The sequence below is a fragment of the Vicugna pacos genome, chromosome 1, assembly GCF_048564905.1.
Source record: "Vicugna pacos chromosome 1, VicPac4, whole genome shotgun sequence".
Classification (NCBI taxonomy): domain Eukaryota; kingdom Metazoa; phylum Chordata; class Mammalia; order Artiodactyla; family Camelidae; genus Vicugna; species Vicugna pacos.
Window position 1 is genome coordinate 120,982,438 of NC_132987.1, and position 22,809 is coordinate 121,005,246.

Consider the following 22,809-nt stretch of genomic DNA (forward strand, 5'->3'; position numbering starts at 1 on the left):
GTTGAGTTGAGCATTTCGTATATGCCTGTTAGGTCTAGCTGGTTTGTAGCATTCTTCAAGCCCTCTATGTCATTACTGATCTTTGGTCTAGTTGTATTACTTCATTTTTTATTAGTGGAGATGACTTTTTAAAGTCTGCAACTGTTATTGTAATATTGCAACTGTCTATTTCTTTCTTCAATCCCGTAATTTTTGCTTCATATATTTTGAGGGTCTGATGCTAGGTGCATATGTGTTTATAATTGTCATAGCTTCTTGATAAATTGATCTTTTATCAATATTTAGTGCCCTTATTTGTCTTTTCCAATAATATTTGACTCCAAGTCTATTTTGTCTGATTTTATTATAGCCATCTAGCTTTCTTTCAGCTACTTTTGCACAAAGTTTATCTTTTTCATCCTTTCACTTTCAATCTATTTGTATCTTTGGATCTAAAGTGAGTGAACCGACTCAAGAAGAAATAGGTAATCTGAATACATATAAAACAGGCGATGAGATTACATCAGCAGTCAAAACCCTCCCCCAAAAGAAAAGCCCAGGACCAGGAAGTTTCAAGCTGAATTCTACTGAACATCTATATAACAATTAGCATCAAGTCTTCCAAAAAAATAGAAGATGAGGGAACACTTTCTAGCTCATTCTGTTAAGTCAACATTATCCTGATATCAAAGCTAGAGACAAAGACAACAAAAGAAAACTATAGACTAATATTCCTTAGAGATGAAGATTTTTTAAAACCTCAACGAAATACAATCCAACCAGATACAGCAGCAAATTAAAAGGATTATACACCACAACCAAGTGGGATTTATCCTAGGAACACAAGAGTAATTCAATATATGAAAACCAATCAGTATAATGTACCACATTAACAGAATTGAAAGGGAAAAAAACACATGATCATCTCAACTGATGCAGAAAAAGCATTTGACAAAAGCTGACACTATTTTATGATAAAAACACTCAACAAACTAGGACTAGAACAAAAGTTCTTCAATATAATATAGGGCATTACAAAAAAAAAGAAAAGAAAAGAAAAGGAAAGAAACCACAGCTAACACCTTATTCAAAAGTGAAAGACTGAAAACTTTCCCCTTACAATCAAGAGTAAGACAAGGACGCCTACTTTCACCATTTCTATTAAACATTATGCTAGAAGGTCTTGCCAAAGCAATTAAGCAAGAAAAAGAAATAAAAGACATCCAAATTGTGAAAGGAAGAAATAAGACTTAGCACAAAGCTACAGTCATCAAAACAGTGGTAGTGGCATCAAGGTAGACATATAGATTGATGGAATAAAATTGAGGGTCTAGAAATAAGCCCGCATGTCTTTGGTCAATTGATTTTCAACAAGGGTGTCAAGACCATTCAATGGGAAAAGCATAGTCTCTTTGATAAGTGACTTTGAGAAAACTGGATAGTTATATGCAAAAGAATGAAGTCAAACCCTACCTCACACCATGTATAAAATTTAACTCAAAATGGATCAAAGACCTGACTATAATAGATAAAGCTATAACACTAACACTATTGGAAGAAAACATAGGGGTAAATCTGCGTGACCTTAGATCTGGCAACAATTTTTAAGATACAAACCCAAAAGGACAAGCAACAACAAAAAAATATAGATAAACTAGAATTCATTAAAACTAAAAAATTCTATGTATCAAAGGACAGTATCAATAGAGTAAAATGGAAAGCCACAGAATGAGGGGAAATATTTGCAAATCATAATTCTGATAAGGGCCTTGTATCCAGAATACATAAAGAATTCCCGTAATTCATCAACAAAAAGACAAACAGCCCAATTTAAAATGGACAAAGCACTTCGATAGACATTTCTCCAAAGAAGACATACAAACAGCCAACAAACACATAAAAGGATAACTGTACCAGATGTCACTACACTGAACACTTTCAAATGGTTAAAAGGGTAACTTTAATATTGTACATTATCACACACACACACACACACACACGCCTGCTAACGATTTCTAAGAGCAAGACCCTCACTCACAGCAGCACAGGGCGTTACCGGCGCTGAAAACCTTGCTTGGTGTTACAGGTGGAACATTTATGTTTTAATCTGAGAAGCTTCAATTTTTAATGAAATTGGGTAGCTTTTCATATGCTAATTGGGGATCTGAACGGAGGATGTATTTGATGCTTTTGTATCTCACCCTGTTTTAAAGACACCTTGATTTTATATTGCAATATTTTCTGGCAGCTCAGTATCTCCAATTTGCACATCAAAAAGATTCCTTTTGGGTTCCGACTGAAATCACATCAGTGATGGATCGACCCGGGGGAGTGGAGACTCTACAGCCCTAAGTTTCTTGCCCACAGCTCTCTCGGGTCCCAGTGGACATACGAGGTATGTGTCCGTTGGTCAGGTTACTATTTTGTTCCAACTTATCTTCTTAACTTTCTTCTTAGGTGCTTTGTAGTGTGGCTGCCACAGCGCTGGGCACCTCTCCCCATCAGGGTGTCACACGGGCACAGGCGGTGTGAGGGAGGGGCCGCTAGTGTCTGGGAGCTTGTCTCACGCCCAGCCCCTCCGTGAACATGACACTCGGCAGAAACTTGCCTCATATATTCTCCACAAGTTTTCTGGAGCCAAAGAAGAGATGGGAAAACAGATCCTTGCAACATACTCACGTGTTGAGTGAGTAAAACCTAATTGTAGAAAACACACCAGCACTAAAGAGAGTCCCGTGCGCCCAGCTCCAAACGTCAACACGGAAGGGAGGGCGTGGGAGCCTCCTCCCGCTGGGGCAACGCGCACACCCGGGCGGGGTATAAAAGCTGACAGCCCCAGCACCTCACACTCACACTCACACACACACTCACACACTCACGCTCACACCCTCCTCCAGCCTCACACCCCAACCATGGCCGCTTCCGCTCTGTCCACCTGCTCCAGCGACCTGAGCTACGGCAGCCGGGTCTGCCTGCCCGGTTCCTGTGACTCCTGCACTGGCTCCTCCTGGCAGGTGGACGACTGCCCAGAGAGCTGCTGCGAGCCCCGCTGCCGCGAGCCCCTCTGCTGCGAGCCCCGCTGCTGTGAGCCCCTCTGCTGTGAGCCCCGCTGCTGTGAGCCCCTCTGCTGTGAGCCCCGCTCCTGCGAGCCCCACTGCCTGACCCTCCTCTGCGCCCCAGTGAGCTGTGAGCCCAGCCCCTGCTGCCAGCTGACCTGTGAGCCCAGCATCTGCCAATCAGGCTGCAGCAGCTCCTGCACAGCCTTGTGCTGCCCGCAGTCTAGCTGCCAGCCCTCCTGCTGCACCTCCTCCCCCTGCCAGCAGGACTGCTGCAGGCCCGTGTGCTGCAGGCCCGTGTGCTGCACACCTGTCTGCTGCAGGCCCGTGTGCTGTGAGCCCACCCTCTGCCCCTCGTCCTGCTGCAGACCCTCCTCCTCTGTGTCCCTGCTCTGCCGCCCCGTGTGCAGACCCGCCTGCTGTGCCCCCGCCCCCCCCTGCCAGCCCAGCTGCTGCCGCCCAGCCTCCTGCGTGTCCCTGCTCTGCCGCCCCGTGTGCAGACCTGCCTGCTGTGCCCCCGCCCCCTCCTGCCAGCCCAGCTGCTGCCGCCCGGCCTCCTGCGTGTCCCTGCTCTGCCGCCCCAGGTGCTCCCGCTTGGCCTGCTGTGTCTCTGACTCGGCCTAGAAGTCCAGCTGCTGACCGGCTGGACTGCCGGCCTCTCTCCAGCTTCTGTCTTTGACCCTGAGCCCAGCTGTCCTCTCTCAGGAGCCCTGGAGTCCCTCTGCTGGCACCAGGACCTCCCCTTTCTCGTCGGTGGACACACAGCTGCTGCCTGGAGGGGACTTGAACATGCCACCCTCAAACCCCCCAGCCGTCGGGGAACTGCCGGCCCTGGGAGCCCTCTTCTGCATGGTTGGGTTCTTATATTCCATGTGTCAAAGGTCAACTGCCATCATTAATAAAATGAGATAAATGAAAGGAAAGAATCAGTCGAGATGACGGTGTCTTTACTTTGGAGAGTTTATTTAGCACATGTTTGTAACACAAGGACAATTCTAAATGCTGAGACCCTCCAGATCAGGGTCACTGTGACACCTTTGTCATCCACGTGACTGAGATGTGGACAATGGCCACTCACAGATGCCGCCCACCAAGGTACCACATGAAACAAGAGTAAACCGTGAAGCCTTCCTCCCATCTGGTGGACAGCGCAGGCAGCTCCTGGGAGTGTCCGGGAGGGTGTGGGCAAGGCCAGGACATGACATCAAATGGCTTGGCTTGGATACAGGGGACAAGAAAAAAAACAGGGCTGGAGAGGAGGTTTGATTTGAATTGAATGAAGGATGAGAAAGTGCCAGGCATCGTGGATGCTCTAAGGATTCCCTCTGTACGTCACATCCTGGGGATCACGTGACATCACAATGACATCTTTCTAGATACGTGCCTTCGCACAGGGCGGCCTCCCTGTGGCGCACCTCTTAGACTATTTCTTGGTCCCCAAACAGCTCCCGCAGGCACCCTGGCGTGGCAGTGCCTCCTTCTGCCGTGGCTGATGCCTCCTCCCGGCACCCCCGCCCCCGCCCCCGGCCCTGTGCCCACGGTGGCCCAGCGCCCACGCTCTGGAGGGGCCAGTGTTCACACCACGGGGACTGAGCTGGCACTTCCTAGGGCAGCCCCCCCGGTTTCTGGGCCAGGTTTCCCCTTCCCAGAATAGAGCAGGCATCCCACACACAGTGCTCCTGCGATCGCTGTGGTTCCGGATGGGAGTGTGGCCTGCCTCCAACTGGACTATCCTCGAAACAACGGAAGCCAAGGCACAGCCATGTGGTGTGCAAAGGAGGGGCCAGACCAGTCTTGCAGCTTCGAGCTGCCCCTGTGATGGGCTGAACCGTGTTCCCTGAACAGGACATGCTGGAGCCCTAACCCCAGTACCCCTGAACATGACCTTATTTGGAAATGGCATCTTTGCAAATCTGATCAAGTTAAAATGAGGCCTGGAAGGTGGGACCCAATCCAGAGGTCACATGATCGTGTCCTCATTACAAAAAAGGAAGCTGCACAGAGGGAAGACGGGAGAAGATGCAGGCAGGGATCAGGGTGGTGCCTGGAGCCAAGGACACCAGAGATGCCTGAAAACACGGGGAGCCAGGAGAGGGGATGGAGCGGATTCCCTGCTGCCCTTGGAAGGGACCAGCCTCCCACACCTCGGCCTCCAGACTGTGAGACCATGCGTTTGTGCGGTTGAAGCCGCCCAGCCTGGGTGCTTTGCGTGACAGCCCAAAGAGGATGCTGCAGCCCCTCCCCAACTCTGGCCCTTGCAGAGGGTGGAGAGGTCAAGAAGAGGGTGCTTGTGGGTCAGGGACCCAGGCCCTGGGGTGCTGAGCTCTGGAGAGCATTCCTTGGAGAAAGCTGTCCCTGAGGGAGGGAGGACTGGGGCCTTTACATCCTCTGCAGGCAAGGGAGGGGGCTCCCAGGGGGTCACCACGAGGGCGTCAGAGCCCCCTGCAGGGAGGACCACCACTGCCCCAGGCCGTGATGCCCAGAATCTGTGCTGGATGCTCGGGGAGGGGGCACAGGTGTGGGCTAAGAGGAATGCTGCCTGAGAGTCCCCGCGGCCCCGGTGTGGACCCGTGGGAGAGAGGGCAGTGTGGACTCAGACTAGGGGAGAGAGCCTGGAGCAGGACAGACCTGGGCAGAAAGACCGTCAGCCTCCAAGTGACTGAGGAGGGAAGGTCCGGCTGGAGGGGCTCTTCCCCCGGCCGGGGGCACAGGGCAGGAAGAGCCCGCAGGGGGAGAATGGGCTCCGAGACCGGCAGCAGGGCCGGGGAGTCGGCTCCGCAGCCCCCGCGTGGCTCTCCTTCCTGCCCTATGTGTCCCCACTTCCACCCACAACCCCGAAGGTCACCACACAGTTGAAGGACCACAGACGGAGTGTGGAAGGGGGGGCTGTGCCACCGAGAAGCTGGCCGGCCTGTGGCTGTCGTAAAAGTGACCACGAACGTGGCTGAAGCAGCTCAAACGTGCTGCCCCCCAGCCGTGGAGGCAGAATGGGAAGGAGTCTCCCGGCCACAGTTGGGGTGTGGGCGGGCGGGCTTCCCTGGAGGCTCCAGGGCAGAGTGTGACCCCTGTCCTTTCAGCTTCTAGAGGCCCTGCATCCTTGGCTCGTGGCCTCGAGTCTTGCTTGCCCCTCCCGTGGCCTCCCCTTCTGTGGCCGTCTCCCCGCCCCCCATCAGTCCCACCTGGAGGACTCAGAGCATCTCCCATCTCAAGGCCCTCAATTTACTCCCGTCCACAAAGTTGCTTTGCCGTGTAAGGGGACGTATCGCAGGTCCTGAGGGCAGGACGTGGCATCCCTGGGGAACCACGGAAGTCCCCCCCCCCGCCCCCATCAGGCTCTTTCCCACCCATGGGGAGGGGGAGGAGCCCTGCGTATCCGCAGAGCATCCGGGTTTAATTTAGTGATGTGAGCGCCACCTATCAATGCTGCGCAGAAGGACATTTTACACAAAAGGGGTGAGTTCAGGACCTTAATGCCCTCGGTCCACCCAGAGCAGGGTGAGGACTGGCCTCGTAAGGTCAGGGGACAGAGCTGGGTCCCTCACCTGAGCGCTGGGAGTTCACCTTTGGCACGAGCTTGGTCACCCACATGGTCATCTGGTGACCTGACCTGCTCTGTAAAAGGAATTTTCTAGAATCTGGGGGAACCACCCCCGGAGGAAGCAGTTTAGGGAATGGCAGGAGGGGAGAGACACTGCTCCGCAAGCATCGCGCTCTGATGTGTACTAGAACTTCAGTGCGGGAGGCTGCCGAGCCTGGACGCCGCCCCAGCCGGCGTGGGCGCCAGGCAGGTGACCCCGCCGAGGATGAGGCCCTCGGCCTGGCCGGCTGGGATCTAGCAGCCTTGCTGCGACGCAGTCGCGTTGGGTGCGGAAGGTGTGGAGAGGACGATGTCTGGGCCGCCCCCTGGGAGTTCAGAGTTGGCTGCTTCTGACCCACACACGGGCAGGGGTCCCGGCAGGGCCTGGGCTCAGCAGCAGGAAGGGACACCACAGGGGATGGGTCTGCAGACCAGGGCGGGGCAGGAGGGCTGGCAGCACCCGGAGGACTGGCGGGAGGGGGCCACACACACAGGGGCTTGCAGCTCACGGGCAGGCGTGTGGTCAGCTTGCAGCTCACAGGCACGCACACGACAGGCCTGCGGCTCAGTGACACATAGCAAGTCTGCTGGCAGGGGCCGGGCTCACGGCAGGCCGGCCGGCAGCCCGCAGAGCAGCTAGTGTGGCACCTGGAGGTGAGGCGCTGAGGTGGGGTCAGGACTGAGTACAGGGCTGGTCTGGAGGCTCCTCCCCTGGGTGACCTTTATGCCCAGGCCATGGCATCCTGGCCACAAGGCACGCGAGTGCCCTCCTCCCGGCCGCCTGCTGTTTTTCCTCCTCGTCCCTCCCCACAGTCTCTTCCTGGAGTTCCCGGTGGAAGTGACCCAGTTCAGGAAGCTCCTTCTCAGCGGGAGGCACCCAGTGACACAGTGGTCCTGCGACTTCTGTGATTGGAGCCTGGGCTGGATAGGGAAGGGCCACCATGTGGGGACGGAAGTCTCACATCGTATTTTCAGGGTCCGCCCCAGTTGTAAGGACCCTGTGTCCGTCCGCACAAGCACAGCGTCCCCAACTTTGATGCGGAAACTCAGTGATCCAGGAGGTTCTTCCGCAGGGTTGGGCTCCTCACTGGGAGCCGCAGCCACATTACTGCCACGATCACAGCGACGGGGTTCCAGCTTCGTGCCGGGGCTGAGCTAAGCGTTTCACGTGGACCCCCTTGTAACCGATTAATGACCAGTCCTGCCACCGCCCGGGGGCGGCTGGAGCCCCGTGTGCACAGGCGGTCCCTCAGGGCGATTCAGAAGGAGCCCATGACGGGCGCACGGTCTCAGCGCTGAGACGGAGAAGCAGGTACTTGGAGGTGTCAGCCCCCTGGGTCCCGGGTCCTCACATTGTGCCGCATGCGCTGGGGCCCTGGGCGTGTGCTCTGAGATTCCTGCATCTGTCAATTGGAATTTTTTTTTAAAAAGTCAAATTTGGGAATTTTATCTGCTATTTCTTCCCAGTTTTCTTATATATCAGTGTCATTCTCCTCTCCTCCCCGGGCAGAAATCACTCGCACGTTAGCCTCTCTGATGTTGTCTCACAGGCCTCCTCATCTTTCTTAGCTCCTTGTCCCCCTTCTTCAGGTTGGATGATTTCCACTGACGTGTCCTCAGGTCCACCGAGCCTTTCCTCTATCAGCCCAGGGTGGTGACGCCTGCTCCTCGGTTCCCACGGTCGGAATCCTCCACCGGCCCCCGCACCCTGTCGGCCCGAGCTGTGGGATTCCCCGCTGCCCCTGGAACTGCCCGTTTCTGCAGCCATGTCCTCACAGCCCCCTGGCTGCCTCTGCCTGGAGTGCCGCCCCGACCCCCTCTCTGGACGCAGAGCCAGCTCAGCGTCGCCTCCCCTCCCGGGGCCCCCAGACCACCCACCAGCTCCCCACTTCTCTCCACCTGCTGAGCCTGCTCTCCTTTCCGGGACTCAGCCCCTCTGGAATCATCTCATGCACGAATGTTTCATGCACTCATTTGCTCACTGCCCTGGAAGGCTCAGGCGGCGGGGGCATCTCTCTCGCCAGCACGCAGTGTAATTTGTTGCATGAACGAACCAGCTCTTGTACTGATTACTGTGAAGCAGGAGCCGGCGAACTTTCTGTAAAGGGCAGAGAGCGAGACTCTCAGGCTCCGCGGTCACGCGGCCTCCCTCAGCACAGCTCAGCGTGGCCGGGCGAGCGGCCCCGGACGCTAAGCACGCAGGCGGGCGGTGCCCACAGAGCTCCGCTGCCACACAGGCAGCAGGCCAGCGCTGTCCCACAGGCTCCCGCTTCGGCGTTTTCCTCTGCAAAAAACCCTCAAAGTACAGTATTGCCTCAAAGTCTTCGCTGACGTCATGAGACCTAAAGGAGTAAGAGGTTACAGCACCGAGTCCATGCAAGGGTGCGCTGGGCACAGTGATGGCCGGAGGAACAACACACACCCCACGTAAAGTCAGACCAGAACATCCTGCTTACGGGCGGAGGAATCGGCCTCAAAGCCAAACTAATTTGTGGTGAAGAACAATACAGGAAAGTGCGTCCCATGATAATAAGGCGTTGGCAACAACCTCGAGGAAGTCAGCAGGTGAGCTTCTGTGCTGCTGGGACGCCCACGGCCCGGGTATAAAGGCCGCCCGGGCAGGGAGGCTGCAGACATCACCGCCCTCCTCCCGACGCCAGCCCAGCCCTAAGCCACCATGTGCCACACCAGCTGCTCCTCCGGCTGCCAGGCTGCCTGCTACGTGCCCAGCTCCGGCCAGGCGTCCAGCTGCACGTCCAGGCCCTGCCAGGCGTCCTGCTATGTGCCCCTGACCTGTAAGCCAGCTGTGTGCGTGCCCGTGAGCTGCAGGCCCGTGTGCCTGCCCGTGAGCTGCAGGCCCACCGTGGGTGTGGCCCCCTCCTGCCAGTCCTTTGTGCGTGTGCCCGTGAGCTACAAACAGGTCGTGTGTGTGGCCCCCTCCTGCCAGTCCTCCGGGTGCTTCCAGCCCTCCTGCCCCACCCTGGTCTGCAGACCCACCTCCTGTAGCACCCCCTCGTGCTTTTGACCGTGAGCCTCCTCCCAGCTGCCCCCTGTGCAGATGAGTTCATACCTGTGCCCCTCCCAGAACGAGTCCTCCATGGGCCTCCAGGTTCTGCACGTGGCAGATGAAAAACGCATGATGAACCAACCCTCTGAACTCTGGGGCAAGAGCGTGGCAGGACGATCTGGATCTTTCTATGAATCTGCGCATCTCCTCTGGAAGCCCTGGTTCCCAGGGTCCCTCTCTGTCTCCGGCAGGAAGCCACATCCCATGTGTGACAAATAAATCATGCTTTCTCAATGGAGTGTGTCCCTCCATTTTTTTTAATTCTTATTTTTTTATTGAAGTATTGTCAATTTACAATGTTAATTTCAGATAAACAGCAAAGCGATTCAGTGATACATACACATACTTTTTTTTTTCTGTTTCTTTTCCATTGAAACTTACTACAAGAAATTGAATAGAGCTCCCTGTGCTGCACAGTAGGTCCTTGTTGTTTATCTATTTTATATATGGTAATGTATATCTATTAATCCCAAACTTCTGATCTGTCCCTGCCCCTCCTTTTCCCCTCTAGTGACCACAGTTTTTTTCTTTGTCTATGAATTTATGTCTGGTTTATAAATAAAAGTTGTACCTTTTTTTAGATTCCACATATAAGGGACATCATATGACACTTGTCTTTCTCTGTCTGACTTACTTCACTTAGCATGATCATCCTCACTTTCTGTCACCACATACTTTGAAGTTTCTTCTTGGAGGTGTGAACAAACCACAAGCACAGCAGCCCCCTCACAGAGCCTCCTGGCGGCCCAGCTGGGGTGGGGGCCTTGGTGAGTGGAGGGTCAGGAAGGTGTGTCCCCATGTCCACCCCTCGAGACTCATGCTGTGGGTGGGGGAGGACTTCCCTCCCTCTGAGAGGCGGATGGGAAACAGGCCTGGGTCCCACCTGGTCCCTAAAGGGTGACTACACAGGGAGGGCCAGAAACACCCACACAAACCCATCACACTTACAGTGGGGAGGCTGGATGTCCCAGGAGAAGAGGCAGGAAGTCTGAGAAAGCCTCACCCTCCAAGCCCCAGGCACACAGGGCCTGCCAAGGCTGGCCCTGGACCAGGACCAGAGAGCCCTCCTGGCTCCCGACTCCAGCCCGTCAGCGCAGCTGCCTGAACTGTGTCAGTCTCCACCAGGGAAAGGCAGATACGTGTAGAGGTCCCTTCTGTGTGCCAGGCAAGCAGGGCCAGCTGAAAACATAGGGCAGAGCAAAACATTGCGTCCCCCAGCTCTTGTCCTAAGCACAAGACACTGGCATCCCCACTGGAATCTGAAGTTGCTGGTACGCTGAAAGTCCCAAACTGAGGCCAACACCTGAGCAGGTTGATTCAAACCTCCCTCCAACACATTGATGCCTTACAGAAGAGACACGGCCATTCCCAGGAGGAAACACTTTATGTCCATTGAAATGAACACATGATATCTGAGATTCAACAAAGAAGACATACAAAAAAGCAGGGGGGTGGTGTTGGTAATAAATCCACTGTCAAGAGACAAAGCAATCAACACAACTAGACTCCAAGTGACCCAGAGGTTGGAGCTGCCAGGTTGGAATTTTAAAATAACTATGAGTATGAAATAAGTCAGACAGAGAAAGACAAATACTGTATAATCTCACTTATACATACAGTCTAAGAAGAAAACAAATGCATAGATACAGTGAACAGACTGGTGGTTGTCAGAGGTAGGGGGAGGGGATAGGCAAAGGGAATCAAAAGGTACAAATATCCAGTTATAAAATAAATATGTCCTGGGGATGTGATGCACAGCACAGTGACTGTCAGAGGAAAAAAATCTATTTTTAATTATTTATTTTTATTTAAAGAAATAAAAGAGCATTATGAAAACGAAGTGAGAGTCTATTAAAATAAAAGAAAGAAACAGACTTCGGGAGAAACAAATAAAACTTCTACAAATAAAAAAGTCAAGTATTGGAAATTAAAAACTCAATGGATACGTCAAACAGAATATTAGACACAGCTGAAGACAGAATTAGAAAAATTAGAAGGCAGGTGTTTGATGTCAGCTGTCATCCCTTTCCAGGAATTGACTCTGAGACAGCTGTGTTCACCAAGGTCAGGCCCCCTTCCCAGGGGACTCACATGTAATCACTGATCCAGGGCAATAAAGGCCTGGTCTGGGGCCCCAACTCAGGGCAGCTCTAACAGACACTCCCAACTTGAGATCTCTCTCTGAGGTCACTGAATGCATCACAGCCCAGCTCTGCCTGAGTTCAATCCTGCTTCCTTCCGCTCCACAGATGTTGATCCCAAGAGAGCTCCCTAATAAACCTAATATCTCAGCACCTCCGTCTGCAGCAAAGGACCTTGAAGCAATGACAGCCCGTTAGCAGTGAGTGCCCCAGGACCCCAGCTGTGGTTGCTAAATCTCATTTCCCACTGAAAAGGGCCAGATGCTCCCTGGAGGGATGGCAGGCTTCTGGGGCAAGAGATAAGCACAATGAGTCTGGGCCATCTTCAGCTCCGAAGCAAGGAAGCTATCAAAGACTGCTGAGATGGTGTCAAAAGGACACAGGAGTCAGCCTGCAGGGGCTTCCACTGGCGCCCACCAAAGGGGTCATTCCATCCTCCAAACGAGGGTACTACAGAAGTTACTAAGACGGTTATTCTGAAAACTAATAAAAAGGACAGAATAAATCAGGTATCTGGTCTTTCCTATAAAAAGAGCATTTTAGTGTAAACAAATAGGCGTTGAAGGAAAGTTCTTTTTTTCTTATCTTTAATACATACACATTTTTATTGAAGTATAGTCAGTTTACAATGTTGTGGCAGTTTCTGGTGTACAGCATAATGCTTCAGTCATACGTGAACATACATACATTTGTTTTCATATTCTTTTTCACCAGAAGTTACTACAAGATATTGAATATATTTCCCTGTGCTATACTGTATGAACTTATTGTTTATCTATTTTATGTACATATTAATTAGTATTTTTTTAATTAAAAAAATCTGGGGGGTAGGTAATTAGGTATATGTATTTTTTTAATTTAACGGAGGTACTAGGGGTTGAACCCAGGACCTCGTGCATGCTAGCCATGCATTTTACCACTGAGCTACACCCTCCCCCAAAATGCTTCTTTATAGAACTCCAGCTTCTAAATGTAGAGGAAATGGGCGACAGTTGTATCTTGCAAAGCCCAATGACATAATGGATCTAAACCCAGATTTTCAGTGGCTGCAGAAACTGAGAAGGTTGACAGCAGTTGCCCCAGGGGTCGACCTCAACAGCACATCCCCCAAACCAAGGCACCCAGACACCACTGGCCTCTCCATGTGACAGGCGCTCTTGGAAGCACAAAGCTCCTGGGAAGCATCCTCGCCGGAGTTGAACCTGCATTTCAGCCCGTCCGTAGATCTTCTCCCGTTTTACAGGCAATATAGGAGATGGAGGAATTTTTTTAAAGAACATCTAAAGATTCAAACAACCTGATCCAGAATGCTGAAAAATCTCCTGGACAAATCCCTGGATTTCTTTAACAAGTAGACGCTGTAAGAATTACTGTAAATCAGAAGGGGCTTCAGAGAAGCATCAGCAGTGTGCTTTATTGGAGCCTCGTTTGAACAAGTAACACATCAAGGCCTTCTTCCCTCGTCCACACGAATAGAGCTACCCCGCCCTTCTTAATGCCCGAGCAGCAGCTCCTCGCACAGACATGGTGCAATGGCACCTTTCCGCTGTTAACAGTCTTCATCTAGGCTCCTTTTTGCTGTTGTTGTCATTGTGAATGAAAAATATTGCAGCCACATCAGTAAACAAAGGGCGCTGTGGCCATCAAATCATCAGCCACTACTGCCGTCCCCAGTGGTGAGCAGGAGGGGCTCAGGCTGGAGACAGGCAGGCAGCCCGGCCTCTGCAGCCGCCCCCAGCGGCGTCCCCTGAGGGGCTCAGGATGGGAGAGAACGGGCCACTGGCCCCAGACAGCCAGGTGCACCTCGAAGGAGTGGTCTCAGTGAGCCCAGACTTTTGCATCTTCCCACACACAGAAAAGCCCTAAACTCCTTCACTTAAGATGCCTGGTTTTCTTTAATTGACAGTAATTTCTTGATGTTCTGACTACCTGGTCTTTGTGGCAAAACGCCTGTATATCCTGGCTCCTCCTCTACCTCTTTGGAGCCGGCCGTCAGAACGACCTGAGGGGCTTCTCTGGGCTCAAGTCCTCAGAAATGTCCGCCAAATAAAGCATAACTCTCAACTTTTATGCTGTGCCTTTTTTTTTCCCCAGTCATCACTGTTACAAGCAATGTGATGGTAAACACCCTTTACATGTGTCCTTGTGCAAGCATTCCTGCTGGGCTGGCTCCTAGGGGAAAATGTCCACTTTTTAAGCAAGAGAACACAGAAAGGCTCCCGCCCAGGGCACTCAGTGTCTACACAGCAGGGCCGGGATGGAGTCCAGAGTCTGCTGTGTCCGGCCCCAGGAAAGCTGATCACATCGTCCATCTCCCGCACCGCCGTCTGCCCCGCGGACTCTAGACGGCACAGGGGACTGAATGTAAACGTCTCGTCGCGCACAGGCTGCGGCAGCATCCCACGCGGCGGGCGGCGCTGCAAGCGCCTGACACCTGTGGCCAGTGAATCTGGGGGTCCGAGCATCCCCGTGGCTGAGCGATATTTCTCAGCTGGAACCCGGGAAACGGATGGAGCACGGAGCCGCCCACGCGCGGAGAGCGTCCCCGGGTCCGGGCGGAGGATGAGGCAGCGGGCGCGGCAGAATTCCTCCGGGCATGAGGCTTGGTAACGCACATCCGCCGCTCCCAGGGGCTTCGCGGTCCCGTTCCACAGAATCGAGGACTCTGGAGAAGGGCGGACAAGGATGCCTCTTGAGTAGGTGGCCCCGAGAGAGGCTCCCTTGTCCTGTCCCCTTCCAGGGGGCAGTGGGGCCGACCTGGAATAAGAAGGCTTGTTTTCTGGTATCTCCCCCAACCTGTTTTGTCCATCTCCGCAAAGGAGGTGTTGCTTAGCAACCGGAGAGAGGCAATGACGTCCTTGGACTATTCGGTTCCACTCCTGTGACACTTAACTCTGGTTGATTATTAGCACACGGACTGGGGAGGTGACAACCTGCCTTAAAGAAAAACGAGTGCTACAAAGTCACCAAGAGGCAGAAAAGGGACTTCTAGTGTGGCTTTGGGAAGGGGTCTGGCTGGCACAAAATTTTTCAATTCTCAGAAAGAATCTTTCTTCCTAAACCTGCAAGATTCCTTGGGCAAGAGGACAATAGGTGTTAAGAAAGCTCTTTGAAATATGAGCCGCTCCATTTACTGTCTAATCTGCAAAGCTGCCATGCGAATGTGATCTCTGCTGGCCAGGCTCCCTGACATTTGTAAGCTTTTCTGCTTTGTAAGTATATTAAGCAACCGGAAAATAATATTGTGGAGGTAACTAGGGTATACCATTAATGGGCCTTCTGTGTCTTTTTCTGTAAGAATGTGTTAATAATTTACATTTTAACTAAGAGTTACTGTTGATGCGGTGGTAGAAAGACTTTTCAAAGAGCCATTTCTATCACCAGGTAAATAATCCTAGATAAGCCTTTGCTTTCCCTGAGACTCAGGTGTCTTGGAAACTTTAAGGTATGCCCTTGGGAAAGTTAGTTTGGCTGCTGTCCTCCCATGGTAAATTGGCAGACAAAAAAAAAGGAAAGAAAGAAAGAAAGAGAGAGAAAGAAAGAGAGAAAGAGAGAGAGAAGGAAAGAAAGAAGAGAAAGAAAGAAAGAAAGAAAGAAAGAAAGAAAGAAAGAAAGAAAGAAAGAAAGAAAGAAAGAAAGAAAGAAAGAAAGAGAAAAGCCACCCAATGGTTCACGCAGAGATGTCAGGCACTTTCCCAAACTCACAGTTCTAGGCTTGTGGGTGAAGAATGCTGCCCGCCATCTCAGTAAACAAAGGATGTTGTGGCCATCAAGCCATCAGCCACTGCAGCCACTCCCGACTGTGCACCCAGAGGGGACTCAGGATGGAGAACAGCAGGACGCTGGCCCTAGAGAGCTGAGGTGCAGCTCAAAGGAGTGATTTCAGTGATTGCATCTTCTCATACATAGGAAAGCCCTAAATTCCTTAACTTGAGATGTCTGGTTTTTCTTAATTAACGGTAATCTTTTGATGTTTCAACTAGGTGGTATTTGTTGCAAAAAGCCCCTATATATCCTGGCTCCTCCCTAATCTCTTTGGAGCAATCCCTCCAGAGCGCCCTTCCACCTACTCAAGAGGCATCCTTGTCCGCCCTTCTCCAGAGTCCTCGATTCAGTGGAATGGGACCGCGAAGCCCCTGGGTGCGGCGGATGTGCGTTACCAAGCCTAATGCCCGGAGGAATTCTGAGAGCCTGTCTCCCTGGCTTAAGTCCTCAGCCCTCGAATAAAACATAATTCTCAGCTTCTAGGTTGTGCGTTTTATTTCGGTTAACAATTCCCATCAACACGACCTCCTTCAGGGCTTTCTGGCACCGTGCGGGATCCCTTTGCTCCTCCTTATTGAACCAGAGCAAGAAAAACAGAGAGGAATCTGACTTCTAACAGGGTCATCATTCACCTGCAACGTGCAGATCCCCAGACAGAAAGAGAGGCCCTCAGACGGAAAAAAGATGCACTGATCTGGGCTTGCAGGCAGGCACTGCCTTCACAGCGGCGTCAGTTCCTGGAAGAGACGAGGTTCTGGCAAAAAAGGGGTCAGGCCCCTGCAGGACAGGTCACACAGATGCCAGCGCCTTTGTCCCCATCTCTGTGCAGCTGTTTGTCTCGCATTTGTGACTCATCCTGCCTGTGTGCAAAAGAGCCCAGGGAGAGGTGAATGTCACAGCCCCAGAGACGCCCCACACTGAGGGGACCGCTGGAGGGTTGTCACAGCAGCTGGCTTGTTCTTCAGTGTTCAGTCACCTGCAAACCCAGGCTGTGGGTCACTTTGCCAAGAGTCAACCCTGGCAGTTTTCCAGAATGTACAAATAGAATCAGCAGCCTGAGGACATGCCTCTGCCTCCCTCCTCAGCACCAAAAACCTGCAGCCGAGGTCAGGACAACTTAACCTCGGCACTCGGCATTTCCCCTATAAGAACATTCTTCATGAAAGTCAGCAGGCCACTGTCCTTGGCCTCCGTCATATTGCACCCACTGCTTCCTCCTCCTCCAGGAAGCCTGCTTAGAGTAAACCACTCAACTCTGAGAAAGGATGAGTAAGACTGAGCAGCCAGAAGACTGAGCCTGAGCAGCCAGAAAACTGAGCCTAAGCAGCCAGATGGTCTGGGTCAGCACCAAGCTTTGTCCCTCAAAGGGGAAAGTCACTCACCTTCTCCAAGTCTCCACGTTGTAGGGCGGGACATCCTGAAGCTGGAGGTAATTAACATACAGCCCTGAGCAAAGGCTGGCACAAAATTAGCAGTTGGTGAGTGTCCGTCAGTGCTGCTGCTTCCGGCCAGCCCACCTGATGGGCTGGGCTACACCGAGCCGGCGCCAAGACGGCCCCCCAGCAATAATCGTGCCTCTTGGCATTCACCTCCTGTGTGATCCCTTCCCCTGTAGTGGGGGCTGGACCTAGTGACTTGCTTCTAAAGGACAAGAAAGTAGCAAGCATGATGGAATGTTTTAAGACTGACTCCCGTCCTGTGGGACTCTTTGTCTACTGTGCTGCCAGCTTGCCCCCTCCAATGACGCTGCAGCGGCATCAGAGAGGCCCTGGTCCACGTGGCAAGGAATAGGGCAGCTTCTGTCCAACAGCCAGTGAAGCCCTGAGGCTGACAGCCAGCCCGCGAGGAGCCAGGTCCTGCCCACAAGCGCTGAGAGAGTGCCCAGGCAGATCCACCCTAGTGGAACTTCAGGTGGCTGGGGCCCCAAATGGGCACCTGGACTGCAAGCTTGGGGGAGGCTCCAAAGAAGAGGGGTTGCCCACACTGTGCCTGGACCCCCCCGGGGAACCTGTGAGATGACAGGTGTTCTGAGCCGCTGTGCCCTGGGCTGACTTGTTAGGCAGCCATAGCTGATGCATACAGAGCCTCACCTGCCCTGGGCCTGCAGATTGTATGTGCCACTAGCAGAAACGCTCTTCCCCAACTCAGCACGTCTCTATCAATACCTGCAGAGCACTGGCGCTGGTCCTGCTCTTTAGAGATGATAAGTCCCCCAGGGTCTGTGGAAGGGGCGCTAGGACCACAGAGAGCTGCTCCAGGGGCAGACGTTCACAGACAAATGGAGCTGAGGATGGAGACGGTGGACAGCAGGACAGCCAGCAGGGCTGGGCCTCTTGTCCCTGAAATACTCCAGGACCTGTCCTTAGGTGGCCCCTGCACCAAGACCCTCCAAGTGCTCCCCCTGGAGGCCCCCTCTGGGGGCCCTGGGGCTCTGCTCCTGCACCCCGGCCAGTGTCCGTCCACCCGATCAGTGCCCGGTGCCATGCAGGTGTAGGGGGCGAACCCTGTCTCTCCCTCTCAGGTCTCTGGCTGGCCTGAGAATGAAATAAGGTGAACTGACAGGAGAAGCACATACACTTTTATTCAATGTAATTTTCACCAGGCACAGGACCCTCACAAGGAAGTGAAGGCCCCGAGAAGCAGCAACACCTACATGCGTTCATACCGCAAAGTGACTGAATACACGGTGGTGGGGAGGAGCGTGAGCGCCGTTCGAACGAGGCCTGTGCAGAGCCCCCCCCCCCGTCCTCCTGGTGCTGGGTGGGCCGCCCTCACAGGGGACCTCTACCTCCCACTTTGAGGAGGAGGGGGGCACTCAGAGCGCCCTTCCTGCACCTGCTGCCGGCAAGTGCCTTCAGCGGAAACTGATCCTTACATCAACAGGGCAGTTCTGGGGGCCTGTTCTGCCCCTTTCACAGTGGAAAGACATTACAAAACCCCTCCTGGCTAACACAGAGGCCACCCAGATGCTGGACAAGAGGGCATCTGAAGTATGAAAGGGCCGGGCTACCTTCCCCCGGCTCCACCCACAGTCCTGCCGACGCTTGTGCCAAGCAGGTGAAGACGGCCTTCCCAAGTGCGTGCCCAGGCCGGGGGCTGATGGGGAAGGGGTGTGGTCTCCCGAGCGGTCACGCCCAGCTTGGTCACACGCTGGCCGCCCAGTCACCGGCCTGGCATCTGATTGTTAGCTGGTCTGACGCCGGCCAAGCCCTCAGGAGACTGCAAGGAATAGCTGAATGTTTGAAGAAAAAGAAAAAAAATCAACCACCAATTACCCACAAAGGTGTCTTGGAAAAGTCCCTTGACTTCCCCAGGCGAGTTCCTGCAGCTCTAAAATGAAGAGGGTTAACCCGAGTCACTCCTCAAATTTCTCCACCGGCCCACACGCCCCTAACGCTGGGAACATCCTACACGCATCCTGGGCACCTTTGGCCCGGAGGTGCCTCCTCGAAGTTCAAAACGTCTTCTGAGACGTCTGTCTTCAAAGGCTGCAAAATATCGTCATCCTATTACATAGACCATCCATGTTTGTTTTGAAAAATGAAAATAAATCCTCAGCCCTATGAAGCTGCCCCTCTGAGATGTCCGGTACGGCCACGTGGTGGTGGAGTAGCCCCCTCGCCAGCTCCAGCCTCTGCCCCAAGGCAGTCCCAGCTCCGCTGTCCCTCCCACAGGGAAGCGAGGGGAGTGGGGGGCTCAAGGACTCACCAAACCTCCCATTGCCACCCCATGCCAAGCTGAGGGGTCAAGAGGATAACTCCCTGGGTTTGAGTCCCAAGTCTGTCACTACTGGCTGTGTGACCTTGGGCAAGTCACGCAACCTCTCTGTGCCTCCCTTTGCCAGCAGAGAAAGTGGAGATGATGATAACCACTGGCAGGGCTGTTGTAAAAGCTAGACCACCGGTTCTGTAACGCTCTCAAACAACGCCCAGCACGCTGAAAGGGCTTCATGTGAAGAGTCAGCTCCCTTCACCTCCAGAACCTCCTTCCTGCCCTCACCTCTTGTCACCGTCACTGCTGCCTTCAAACTCACGGACATTTCTCTTCCGTTTTATTTTACCTTTCCCCAGCTTCTTCTCCCCTTATCCTCTCTCCCCCTCTTTTTTCATTCTACTTGTGAAGAATGACCTTATTTGGAAATAGGATCCACGCAGGTGTAATTAAGTTGAGATGCTGTCAGGCTGGATAGGGCCGGCACTAACCCAATGCCTGATGTCCCTGTGGGAAACGGGAGACACACAGATGCAGAGAAGCAGTGAGGAAGCCACAGCCAAGGATGCTGGCAGCCCCCAGCATCTGGAAGAGGCAGGAAGGATCCCCCCCGAGCCCTCAGAGGGAGCACGGTCCTGCTGACGCCTTGACTTTGGATTCCGGCCACTAGCTTGTGAGAGTGGGTTTCTATTGACTAAGCCCCCAGATTGTGGTGCTTTGCCACAGCAGTCCCAGTGGAGCAGTGCTGGTCCTCACAACTGCCCATCGCACAGTGCCTGCCTGGCCCCTGAGGGACACAGAGGAGCCCGTGAGCCAGGACCGCCCACAGCCTCGGACAAGCCTCACTGCAGGGCACCTGCACCTCACAACCCCCACCCCCACCCACCCACACGGAGACGTGCATTTGACAGAGGCATCGGAACACAGCAAGATCAGCAGGAGAGCTCAGAGATGAGGTCAGGGGACGGAGCCCCCGCAGAGATCCGCCTGCTCCCTGAGAGGATGAGCAGATGGGCTGGGGGCAGCGGGAATCCGGCCCTCCGTGCACGTGCCTAGGGCACGGTGAGCTCACTGTTTGGTTGTATCCAGTATGCAGTATCCAAGGATGCTGGAGCCACTCTGCCTTTTGGGCACGGAGGGTGAGGCAGAGCACTTCCGGATGGAGATGCTGCCGTCTCCTTCCCAGGACAGTGCGGGGACCTTTCCCGGGCACGTGAATACTTCTACTGGACCAAGTGAAGAGGGTAGGGGGTGCAGACTGCCATGCTGGGCAGGGGCACATGGAGCTTGGGACCCTGGGGGTGCCACTGCAGGGGTCCTGTGCGGCCATCTGGATCACAGCCCAAGAGGCCGGCCTGGGCCAGAGGTTTGTCCTAGAGGAACCGGGAGGTCCTCATCAGGTGGAAGGGCCAGAGCCATCTTGGAGACCGGCTGTCCCCCAGCAGGTGTTAAATTAATTCAACAAAGAGGCCATTAGACGGATAAGACTCCAAGGCTGTGGCAGCTACGGAAGCAAACCCAGATCCAAGCCTGCAAACCCCTCAGGGCTCTGAAGTCTAACCTGAAGGGCAGCCTGAAGGTCCCAGGGCTGCCGCCACCCGTCACATCCGGTCTGCCTCTCCATTTTGTGTAAATCTTTTCGGCCTCTGTCTGCAAGCACCCCACCTCCTGCTGGTTTGGCATTGCCCCATTCTAGTTGATTTTTGCTCACATGAACTCTTAAAATGTTCACTATGCCTCGGTTTACCTTTTCACAAGGAGAGAGGCCGTGTCCATTGGCTGGAGCAAATGGATGGAGCAGACACTCACCGCTGCCCTGGGGTGGAAGCAGGTCGTGCCAAGCACCTGGAAGGGATGGCCAGGGCCTCTGAATATGCAAATGAGGATGATGAAGCCAAGAATAACAGAAGTCACAGCATCATTAGTTGAGATCAGGCCCCGGGCTAGGACACTGGGTTGTTTAAACCTCCTACTGGCCCACTTTCCAGATGAGGTGACTGACCAGCGCAAGGCGGAGGACCTTCCCGCATTCCCAAGGCTGCAGAGGCACCAAGTGGAAACCTGCCATGAGGTTGGTGGTGTGGCCTCCCTCTGCCCTAGCTTACCAGTACCCCCTCGAGCTGGGACTAATCTCCTCCCCAGGGAAGGACCTCCAACTCACGAGGTCCTAATGCCCTTTCCTGGGGAGGAGCCGCTCTCCAGGCCGTGGTCAGGCCCAGCTGTCCCGCTGGGACGAGAGGGCAGAGACCAGTCCCCTGGGCTGTGGGTGACCTGGGCACAGAGCCTGGAACTCTGTCCTGCTGGCTTTGGGGAGGAGCCCAAGGAAGCTGGAAGCCCCAGGCACACGCGGTGCTGGCAGGGGTTAAAGTGGCGGCTGAGTTTCTAAGCGTGTTCAAGCCTGACAGGAGATATGGGAGAAGACACCACTAGCTCGGGGCGTTACTCCCGGGTGCTTTTGATTCGAGAGTTCTCGCTGTCTCAAGTTAAGGAAGTTTGGGGCTCTACATTCTTGAGGTTTCACAACTCTTCCCCCAGGGGTGGTGGCTGGGTTCTCACCACTCCCTGTTCCCTGGGGAAAGCTTCTTGTTTTTGCACAAAGCTCCAGATGTCTTGAGGGGGCGAAGCTGATGTATGCTTGCCTCGCTGTGTGCAGTCTGTGGGTTTAACTGTGCCCCTCCCAAAAGCAGTGTCCAAGTCCTACCCGCTCCCACCCCGTGCCTGTGGGTGTGAGCTTATGTGGAAATAGGGTCTTTGCAGATGTAACCAAGGTGAGATGAGGTCAGACCGGAGTGGGGAGAGGGGTGGTTCCTGAGTCTGGTGTCCTAGAAGAAGAGAGATGCAGACACAGACAAGCTACAATGGGACAGGAATGATGCGGCCACAGCCCAGGGCTGTCAGCATGCCAGCTGCTGCGACGAAGGCCAGGAAGCACTCTTCTCTGAGCCTTTGGAGCGAGCATGGCCCTGCCTCCCCACTTATCCCCAGCCAGCGCTGACTGTGGTCCTGACCGTGGTCACTGAGTAGCCTGGCCGAGACCCCACCTCCTGCTACCCTCTCAAGGGAAGCCCTGTCCAGTCAGAATGATGCCACCTTGCAATCCGTGCCCACCCACCCCCTTTAGCCTGCTCTCAAAGCCTGGAAACCTCCTTTTATATGTTGCCTCCTCCAAGCAGCCTTCTGGGAAGCCCCTTTGTCGTGGAAGGAGCCCGCCCTCATGCTAGCATGTCCCACACTGTCAAGTTAATCATCGTTCATGCATATGTGTCCTCCCCTGGACGGCAGCCTCTCTGCGGATAGGAACTGTGGTCATGCACCTGGAGCCCCTGGTTAGCACGGGGGCTGGTTCTGGTGGCGGCACATTGAAGGTCAGGTGAGCAGACTGACGACTCAGCGAGGAGTGATTCAACAAGGGCGAGGGGTTAATTCACTTCCATCGTCGCTGTGTCTTCCCACTGTCCCCGCCGTTTGTCCCCGAGGCAGCATCTTCTCCTTGGCCCCAGAGCTCCTGTGCCG

The 22,809-nt window shown here is 53.8% G+C and overlaps 1 protein-coding gene and 2 long non-coding RNA genes across 3 annotated transcripts; 2 read left to right on the forward strand and 1 right to left on the reverse strand.

Moving 5' to 3' along the window:
• Nucleotides 1-2,812: 2,812 nt before the first annotated feature.
• On the forward strand, nucleotides 2,813-3,964 carry LOC140698716 (uncharacterized). The gene has a single exon (XM_072969504.1). The coding sequence runs from the start codon at nucleotides 2,892-2,894 to the stop codon at nucleotides 3,657-3,659; it is 768 nt and encodes a 255-aa protein (XP_072825605.1). The 5' UTR covers nucleotides 2,813-2,891; the 3' UTR covers nucleotides 3,660-3,964.
• Nucleotides 3,965-14,537: 10,573 nt separating this feature from the next.
• On the forward strand, nucleotides 14,538-16,067 carry LOC140698718 (uncharacterized). The gene is made up of 2 exons (XR_012076578.1): nucleotides 14,538-15,032; nucleotides 15,804-16,067. It is a non-coding gene; the product is annotated as an uncharacterized lncRNA (long non-coding RNA).
• Nucleotides 16,068-18,148: 2,081 nt separating this feature from the next.
• LOC140698722 (uncharacterized) lies at nucleotides 18,149-22,752 on the reverse strand. Its single transcript, XR_012076585.1, has 3 exons — nucleotides 22,611-22,752; nucleotides 21,044-21,141; nucleotides 18,149-18,817 (listed from the first exon to the last, which is right to left on the reverse strand). It is a non-coding gene; the product is annotated as an uncharacterized lncRNA (long non-coding RNA).
• Between the last annotated feature and the right edge of the window lie 57 nt (nucleotides 22,753-22,809).